The sequence below is a fragment of the Rhinolophus sinicus genome, linkage group LG04 (assembly GCF_036562045.2).
Source record: "Rhinolophus sinicus isolate RSC01 linkage group LG04, ASM3656204v1, whole genome shotgun sequence".
Taxonomy (NCBI): Eukaryota; Metazoa; Chordata; class Mammalia; order Chiroptera; family Rhinolophidae; genus Rhinolophus; species Rhinolophus sinicus.
Window position 1 is genome coordinate 59,387,328 of NC_133754.1, and position 10,173 is coordinate 59,397,500.

Genomic DNA, 10,173 nt, shown 5'->3' on the forward strand with positions numbered 1-10,173 from the left:
TAGACAACCAAGTCCAATGTTCCTTCTGGGTTTTAGGAATTCTTAGGCATGGATCCCTTCAGTTCAAGGCCATGTACATGCAGAATAAAAGTGTAATAACCACCGTTTAGTTACTGACTATATATTCTTGCTCCACACAGTAATTACAATATTCCTTCTTTTACAAGTAAGTAAACTATGGCTCTGAAAGATTAAAAGATTAAACAATTTTTCTATCATAAAATGTGAAAAAGCTGGACCACAAACCCAAGTTTCTTGACTCTTTAAGCCCCCACTTTCTATTTTCTAGCATCCCCAAAAGATAAATGATAAATGTTGTTTTATTGCTATGCAGACTCTGTGAATCCAAGAAGCTTGAGGAACATAATGTCCTCTCTTGAACAGACATCTACATGGTGCTCTGAGCCCCACCTCACAACAAAATGAACTTTTATTGGTTTCTTCCTCCTTGCCAAGAACTATCCCTTCTGTTATTTAGATCCACCCCAAGACCATTCTAATCATCTCAATTTTATAAGAAATAGGAAACTCAGGATTCATGATTTTCTGTAATTGGTCAAAAGCCACCTTGTTAAAATTTATTAAATGGAGGCATTGGAATTCAAACACAGGTTTTATTTTAAAGGTACATTATTTTCTCATGTAACATTATCTAGAAGGAACAATGTTTTGAATCATTAACCAATGTGCTTCTATCCTATTACCCCTAGTCCCACATAGGGAGAGGGACTGCTTAGTAGATGCTAACTTAGGCAGAGTCTTCTCCACCCCATGTTCAGGTACCTCTATCTCATGACATGATGCTAGATCAATGCTCTGGAATTTAGAAACTATCCCAGATATATGTGTGTGTGCATAGTGGGGGGCAAACCTAAATTAGTGTATTTTACCTGAATTGGCAAGATTAAAGTTTTCTAGCTTTGTCATGTCAGGTGGAATGAGACCTTGAGATAGAAACCAAGTCAATGAAAAGTTATGTTTATTTGCACACTAAACATGGGGATTTACTATTTATTTCCACTTAGCTCATTTACTTCCAAAGGAGCAATTAATTCATTTTTACAAATACAAACTTTCAGTGTAAGGAGAAAGAATCATTCTTTTAAAAATAAAGAAGGAAACTAAAATAGAACTTGCAAATTTATGAACTATGTGAAGAGTCTCATCCATTCCCATAGAATTAACTATGCTTTTCCATACTGGTGATGCTCAAGTCTCATGGCCAACCTTTTCTTTCCTCCACATCTCCACTGGAGCATTTCCAATCAAATTCACCAAATTCAGCCAAATTCCCCGAATTCAGCCATGAAGGGAGATGAGGGCTGGGCTGGGGCCACAGAAATCCCTGTTCTAATCCCTAAGCCAGTGTTCAGTAGGAATTTAACAAGTTGTTAAATGAATAAATGCATGAATAGTTAATTTGTTTTTTCAAGAAATCAACAAGGTGTTCTGTCCACAGGCAATTTTACTTGGTTTCTGAAATTTAAATTGTTTCTATTGCTTTGCAAACAGAACAGGGATAACCTCTCTCCTCTGTGGGGTTCTCAATGAGGGAATGTCAAAAGTTGCTTGCTATTAACCACTGATCAGGTAGAAAAAGGAGTTTCTGGCCATGAAAATTCTCCTCTGTGAAGACTGACAGATCTCAACAAAGGAGAAGATGGTGTTCTCTAGAGCAGGAACATGAATAGGGCTGATGTCCCTTTCAGATTATTCCAGACAGAACCCTGACCCTCAGTCTCCAAGCCTACCTGTCCTCCAATGGGGAGAAGGTAAGGGGAGACCTGCGTTTGCTCATTTGCCTTGCTGGGGAGAGGGCCTTCTCTTAACTACTCTGGGGGAGGATTGCTTCTAAGGTCTTATTCCTGACACTCTTCAGGAAGCTCAGAACTGCAGTTCCACCTGTGCCCCTCTCTTCTAAGGCCTGAGGCGGCTCTGGTAGCTGGCTTGACCTCCTGCTTTTCACTTTGGCTGCAGCTGTGATGACGTATTTGGTCACCACGGTTATATGATAGCTGCGCAGCTCTGCCAGGGCCTCCACACACTGGTTATAGGCTTTCAGAAGTTGGCCATTTCCAGAGGACAGGATGTGATCCCTCAGTGAAGGAGCTGACTGGATTTCTTCTATGAAGGCCTTATGAGAAGGAGGCATGTAGTCTCTCATTCTGAGCAGAAAGTCAGCTGAAAGAAACAATCCAGAACAATGTCATAGTGCCACATGGAAAGATTAGAGAGCCTGTCTGCTTTTCCAGACATTAATGCAGCAAAAACTGTTACTATTGTCCTAGCTATCCCATCTACTTTGCTGGCCCTTATGCTAGTAGACTTCAAATACTCAAATGCACGTTCTTGATTATTGATAGGAGATGGGGAAGGGAAAAAGAAGCAAGCACATCTCAGATAACTGAGTTGGAACTAGATCTATCAGCCAGTGTACATTTATCATAACTACATATGGGCAACAATCTTGCTAGTCACTATGAGAAAATATCTAGAAATATAAGGCATAAACTCTGAAACTGAGTAGCTACTAAATATTTGGCTGAATTTTGTTTCTTGAATGCTTTGTTTTGGAGGGGATGCTAAGGAAGGAAAAAGTAATAGCGTTTATAAAAGACAATAAAGAATCAGTAACTACTTTAATAATAGCCTCTTGAAGTCAAGTTGTTTTAAAATGTAATCAATAGATATTCATAGGAAATGTTCACAGATCATTTATAGGCAATCCATTATGTATTTAGTATTACGCATGGTAAGTCAACTACTAATATTACCAAGTCAAACTTCCATGAAAAGTTATCATAGTTCTAGAGAACTGGCTCTTTGTGAATGAGACTGGATGCTGTGACACCAAATTATAGTCATTTTTTCCTACTCCAACTTAAAAACTCTGTACTATGAAGTGCTTTTGGCAGCTGGGAAACATTTGGTTTAATGCTGCCAGGTAAGAAAAGGAGCACTTTCAAGCTTCTAAAATGATTGACCCCTCCCTTTTCTCATCTAAATAGACTTGGCTGGAGGTTGCACCATTTTTATGGGGAAGGGATTTGGTGAAGGAGCTCAGACCCATCACCAGCTAGACCCAGACTTAGCAACAAAATACCACAGACTTCAAACTCTAGAAGTCTCCCCCATTTTAGAAAAAGAAAGCTGTTGCCTAAGGATCCAAACAAAATTGCAGTGAACAGCTGGAAATGTAGCAATATTTTAAGATTTGGAAATGGAACCCAATATCCTGCTGAGATCTGATATTAATTGACTTGACACAATAACATATGGCAGGCACACAGTTTCCTGGTTGATTTGGAAAGATACAGACTTCGTGACATCTTAATTTATACTTGCTTTTATCAATCAGTAAAAGCATCTCTGTTCTTCAACCCTGTTAAAAAAATAAATAAAAATGTCTGACTTACCACTTTCCTTGCTATGACGAATGCCCAAGAACTCATCAAAGGCATGAAGCACTGTGCTCTGAGCTGCACTCCCTCCAGAGTATTTCAGGGGCTCTGTGGAGACTCCTTCATATATCAGCCCCACAGGCATTGCTGGGTTATCTTTCCATCTAAGCAAGAGTAAAAGTCAGAAAAAAGTGGGTCCTTGGAGTTAAGCGTATATTTTCTCATATGGAACCAAAGAGTGAGCAACAAAGAGAACATGTTTTTGTTTTGTTTTGTTTTTTCGTTTGTTTGTTTGTTTGTTTTAAGATTTTATTGGGGAAGGGGAACAGTACTGTATTGGGGAACAGTGTGTACTTCCAGGACTTTTTGCCAAGTCAAGTTGTTGTGATTTCAATCTCAGTTGTGGAGGGTGCTGTTCAGCTTCAAGTTGTTGTCCTTTCAGTCTTAGTTGTGGAGGGCGCAGCTCAGCTCCAGGTCCAGTTGCTATTTCTAGTTGCAGGGGGCACAGCCCACCATCCCTTGCAGGAGTCGAGGAATCGAACTGGCAACCTTGTGGTTGAGAGGATGCACTCCAACCAACTGAGCCATCTGGGAGCTCAGCAGCAGCTCAGCTCAAGGTGCCGTGTTCAATCTTAGTTGCAGGGGTCACTGCCTACCCACCATCCCTTGCGGGACTTGAGGAGTTGAACCAGCAATCTTGTGGTTGAGAGCCCATGGCCCATGTGGGAATTGAACTGGCAGCCTTCGGAGTTAGGAGCATGGAGCTCTAACTGCCTGAGCCACTGGGCCGGTCCCCGAGAACATGGTTTTAATAGTAATTTTAGGGCAAAAGACTGGGTATCTTTGTAGGATGTGTACTTAAGCATCATCTTGACCTCAACTTCATAACAGGACACATAATGAAGCCCTTCTCTTTCTTCATTTAAAGGATTTTTTTTTCTAGAGAAATAAAGGATATTTAGAGAGGAATCCTTGGCATTCATTCCATGGCATATTCCTTAGAAAAACCCAGTTATAAAGATGACATCAGTGCTAATATAGGAAGAAATTAGGGGCTCTGGAACAATCTTCATTCCCTCTGTTAATGTCAACCTTGACCTGATAATTCCACAAGGAGAGATTTGAAAATACACACACACACACACACACACACACACACACACACACACACGTCTTTGCCCTTCCCTGAAACAGTTGTAACAGTTGTCACATCAGGCTATCAGTTCTAAATACTACTTGATTTTATAGGAATGCCTTTATCAAATACTTTGTTGATAGCAGGTATTGTAAATAAGGATAGTGACAAAGACAACATAATACAACCCTGCATTGACCAGAAGCTAAAGTCAAGGACAGGTAGAAGGACCGGAATAGAGGCACTTAGTCAAGCTCAGATTAATTGAGTTTTCCTTCCCTCCACTCCCCTGTCTTCTCTCCTTTCCTCTCCTCTAGTGTCACTCTGATTTTGTTTCTTCATCTTCTGTCTCTGAGTCCTCCTCTTTCTACTTCCAACTATTTTACTAATTTCCATGTCTGATTTTGTATAGTCTGGAACAATCACAGAGTGCATGTGGATGGCTCCATAATGAAGCCAGAACAATGACACCAGGATCACATGCATATATTTGTACTTACAGTGCTTTACAGTTTATAAACAACTCACATTCATTTTCTCATTTGACCTCCTTTGAGTAGATCAAGGCAGGTTTTTTTAAACCCATTTTACAGATAAAGAAACAGACTCTCAATGCAATTGAGTCTCCAGGGCCACATTGTTAGAGAACAGGAGAACCAGAACTTAAACCCCCAAACTTATACTTTTCTGTTTTCATGTTCTCAAGACCCCACCATGAAGATATCTACTTTTACTAAGAAATGGAATCTTTTTCTCTTATTGCCTGGAACAAAGTACCACCCCTGTTGTTAACAGTGTAAATAACAGGCGTACACGGTTTATCGCCTTCTTCCTATAATTCTAAAAGTCATTTTGCTCAGGAGAAGTGAAACACACACATCTCACACATATAGAAGCCGTAGACAGTCTGCTCAGCTTGCTAGTCATGACCTTTTTAAAATAGTTCCCTGAGGCCGGAAATGCTATAAGGAGCTGGGTTGTTTCCTTTTGGGGGTTGTTTTGTGTTGAATGTTCTATGGTTTTCCCTGGAGGACTTTCAGAGTGGCCTTTGCAGTTGGGGCACTCTAGAAAGAAATGAAGCACAGAAAGCAGGGCAGAGGGACAAGTGAGAAGAGCAAAGGAAGGATTCTGATTGTAAGATTGTAACGTGCTGTAGCTGTTACGGAAAAGGGCCCCTTTTTAGGCAGATTTGTAATTGAATCTCAGCTGTGATATTTATTAACTGTGTGCTTTGGCTTAGTAAACCACTCTGAGCCTCAGTTTCCTCATCCAAGCAAAATCAGTATCTACCTTATTGAATTGCTGTAAGAACAATTTAAAATAATACCTGCTCGGTGCCTGGAACATGTTAAGCACTCTATAAATGTCAGCCATTTTATCATTTATTCAGAGTGAGCTGGAATCTCTGCTCTCCCCTTTCATTGTTTTGTAACTTTGTACAAATCCTTCTGAGTTTTAGTTCTCTTAATTTGTACCTACTTCCTAAAACTGCTGGAAGAATTAAATGAGAGGTTTCATGACTTGTTAAGAGTTCAGGACACTAGTTCAATAAAATTTCTAAACAACATTCTATGGGGAAGAAATATTGAAGACGTGACTGCTACTGTGTGGTAAGTGGATCAAACACAGGGACCACGCTTGTTCAGGTTTCCTTTGTAATCCTGTTGATGATCTTATATAGTTATTTCAGTCTCCTTCACTAGTTCTTTCCATCATGACCATCTCTAAGGGTTGGACTCCCTCGGAGCTCAGTCCTTGGCCTTCTCACTACTGTCACTTCCCGAAGGATCTTGCCTAGCCTCATAGATTCAAAAACCTATTCTGTTTCCAAACCTGCACCTCTACCTGAACCTCTCCCCTATAGTCCAGACTCATATATTTGACTGCCTATGAGGCATCTCCACAGGAATGGACTTGTTCCAAGCTGAACACCTGATCCCCCCTCCTTTTTGCCACACTTGTTCTGCCTATAGTCTTTCCGATCAGAGAAAATGGCAGCTTCGTTCTTTGCAAATTGGGCCATAACCGTGAGAATCATCTTTGATCTCTCTCTTTTCCATTTTGCATGCAATCCAATAGCAGATCCTGTCATCTTTACCTTCAGTCTATATCCAGAACTGATCATTGCCTCTAGTGTCACCACCTTAGTTCAAGCCATGCCCTGGATTATAGTAAAAGCTTCCTAAATACATTCCTGGCTTCCATTCTTTTTCTGAAATAATCTATTTTTTACTTAGAAGACAGAGTGATGATTTGAAACTTTATACAGATCATGTCATTCTTCTCAAACTTGCCAGTGTTACTCATTTCACTCAGAAAAGAAGCAAACAAGTTCCTACATGATCTGATCTCCCAGTATGACTTGTATTTTTCTCATTCTCCCCCTGCTTACTCCATCTAAGTGCTGCTGGCTTCCTTGCAGCTCTTCCTTCATGACAAACATACTCCCATTTCAGAGTCATTATCATTTCTGTTCCTTTTTCTTGGAACAAGTATCTAGGTGGCTTACTTCTCACTTAAATGTGTGGCATTCCCAGATCACAATATATAAATTAGAAACTTTGGTTGCCACCCCTAACACTCCATAATGTCCTATGTCCTACTTTATATCTCCTCATATCACATATTGTTGTAACATATATTGTATGCTACTTGTTCTGATTATACTTATTTCTTCATCATCTGTATCCCATCTGTAAAATAAATGTAAGCTCCACAGGAGTGAAGTTGCTGTTTTATTTTGCTGCTTCATTCCCAGCACCTAGAACTGTGCCTGACATGTAGTAAGCACTCATTAAACATCTGATAAGTAAATGAATGAAAAAATAGCATTCTATAATTATATATTATATATCTAGACTGTGTAGAACCCAAGTATATTTTTTTAAAGGACCTGGTCAGCTTAAAAGAGCCATCAGATGCTCAAATTGCCAAGACATCAATCAATCTCTTTGTGTGCCCAAACCCGAAGAAGATATGTTGAAGCCACATTGAAGATGATAGAAAAAATACCAGTGTGAAAGTCAAAAAAGATAACAGCATCTACTTTCAAAACCCACATTCTCCATCTACGATGAGATTTGTCTAAGGAAGGAAAATTGGGTTTCTTTGGAAAGCCCAGGGATTGCTCCCATGCATTCTCAGGCCCAAACTGCTGTTTGTGAAGGAAAGGAATTATTTTCCTTTCAAATCTCTGTAGACAAGGTTATTTTTAGCCTTTCTTGTAGCATATTTCTAGCAAACCCAAGAAAAGCAGACATTTAAAAAGAAAGAAAGAAAATAAAAAAAGAAATGAGATGACATTTGTTTTCCACAGGGGCTATTAACTTTCCTGAAAATTTTAATGTGAGCGGGAAATAAAGGGAATGTTTTTCATCTGCAGATGAAATCTCTTAACCCTCCTAAATAAAAATGTTTTAAAAAGTAAACAAAATTAATGAATCAAGCATCAAGAACACAGGAGCAGATTTAGAATTTTCAAGACAACCCTATTGGGAATTGTCAGCAATCCAGATGTTTTTGGTCATCACTACTTATCAATACACTTAGGATTTGGTACTTGTCATTTAGTTTAGCTACATGGGAAACATTTTTCAGTATCAGAAACAGGGGAGATATTTATGTAGATCACAGATAAAATGTGTCACTGACCCAGAACTTATTTTAATGATAACAAAGTCACCCTCTGATGCCCATCTAATCATGATAGATAAAATTCCAAAAATATTGCCCCAAGATTCCCAGTTTAATTCCTAGAACTGTTAATATTATGAGAGAGCATACCTGTTGATATCATACATTATATGTCAAGGAAAAGGGACTTCACAGATGTAATTAAGGTTATTAATCAGTTGACCTTAATATAGGGAGTTATTCTAGATTATCTAGGTGAGCCAAATCTAATCAATAAGACTAGTGGCTAGTGGCAGGAGAAGTCAGAGAGATTTGAAATACTGGAAAGACAGGAATTAGCGTTGCTGAGTTGGAAGAGACCGTGTGACAAAGAATTCAGGAGTCTTCTAGAAGCTGAAAGAAGCTGCCATCTGACAATCAGCAAGGAAACAAAGACCTAAGTATCAAAACTACAAAGAATTAGAGTCTATCAAAAATCTGAATGAGTTTAGAAGTGAATTCTGTCCCAGATTCACCACATAACAGCTCAGGCCAGCAGATACCCTGACTTGGCCTTTTGAGACCCTTAAGCAGAGAACCAAGCTGAGCTCACCTGGACTTCTGACTTGCAGAAATGTGAGATACTTAATGTGTGCTGGTTTAAGCTGCTAAAGTTGTGGTAATTTGTTATGTAACAAGGAAAACTAATACAACCTTAGAGAACAAAGGAAAGCACGAAGAGGTTTTCCAGAATTAGGTGCTTCCTAAATCTCAGTCTATTTTAAAACATTTAAAAACTGACCTTTGTTTTTGTTTTTTTTTGTCTAATCCTACCAAAGCATATTTGTATGTTTTGCTTTATATGGGTTGGTAGAATCTCTATTCTATAATCAGATCTTGTCTTGACCCTGACTACATGCAAAAAATACAGAGAGCAAACAAGAGTTCTGCAGGATGTATAACCTCTTTGGGGAGGGTTTCAGGAGTGAAAGTCTAAATTCTGAGACACACTCCCAATTCCATTTCTGTGCCCTTTCCCCTTTTTTCTCTTTTCACCAAAAACCAGGTTGCCATTACTTTCAAGTTATTCTCTAGAAACCTTCCTGCTTCTTTCCACTCTCCACACCCTATAATGAGGAATACCCACCAGGGCTGTCCTCCCTTAGAGAGGGAGGCTGCTTTCTCACACTCCAGACCTACCCAATCTAGATAAAAAACTTCATACATATTTTTACCTCATTTTTGCACCAACAGAATATATCACTAAACCAATAAATTAATAAATTCATTGATTTTGGTATTTGGCACGTCTCTTGTTACATCCAGGCGCAGCTTCAGATTCTTTCTATAAATAACACTTCAGGCATCTCCTAGGTATCAAGATGGCATACCGGATGACATCTATTTCACATTTTTTACCTCATCCATCTACTACCTCCGCCTTTCACTTTTCACCATTACAAAACAAAAAAAAAACACAATTTCTCTCAGCTAAAATGAATAGGAAAGCAATCTCATTAAAACATGTCAAGATATAATTAATGTATTTAAAATAAGAAATATATCTGAAAGTAGAGTTCTGTTTCTAAAGCAATTACAGGCCATGTGACAAAAGGAGGATACACAGGAATGTGAGAAAATGGCTTGGGGTAGCTCTTCTAGGAAGAAAGTTTTCAAGCTACTGTCTATGTCTCTATCTGCCTCAATAACAAAGGGAAAGAATGAATATAAATGATTGAGCTTTGTGGGTGGCACACTGGGCTTTTTTCCCCCTTTCTCTAATCAAGGTGGGGTTCTAAAAAAGGTAAATACTAATGAATCTAATATGATGGCCTAAGGACAATTACTTTAAACTTAAATATTCAACCTTTAAGGTTATTTGTCATGTAGATGGTACCCCCACTTCTTTTATCCAAGAGTGGATCCAGGTGATTACTTTGCTAACAAGGGTTACTCGGTTGGTTACTTACTTTAGGAAGAAAGCTTTTGTCTGTTTCTACACCCATAAATTTGGAAAATGCTACA

At 38.9% G+C, this 10,173-nt stretch overlaps 1 protein-coding gene across 4 annotated transcripts in view; it reads right to left on the minus strand.

The window, feature by feature from the left end:
* Positions 1 to 962: 962 nt before the first annotated feature.
* Positions 963 to 10,173, minus strand: part of IDO2 (indoleamine 2,3-dioxygenase 2) — a 42,500-nt gene continuing 33,289 nt past the window's right edge. For all 4 annotated transcript variants that reach the window (XM_074329607.1, XM_019742137.2, XM_019742136.2 and 1 more), the window contains 2 exons: positions 3,417 to 3,565; positions 963 to 2,181 (listed from right to left, as the gene is read on the minus strand). In XM_074329607.1, coding sequence (XP_074185708.1) covers positions 1,826 to 2,181; positions 3,417 to 3,565 — 505 coding nt within the window. In that variant the 3' untranslated portion in view covers positions 963 to 1,825. The remainder of the gene's footprint in view (positions 2,182 to 3,416; positions 3,566 to 10,173) is intronic.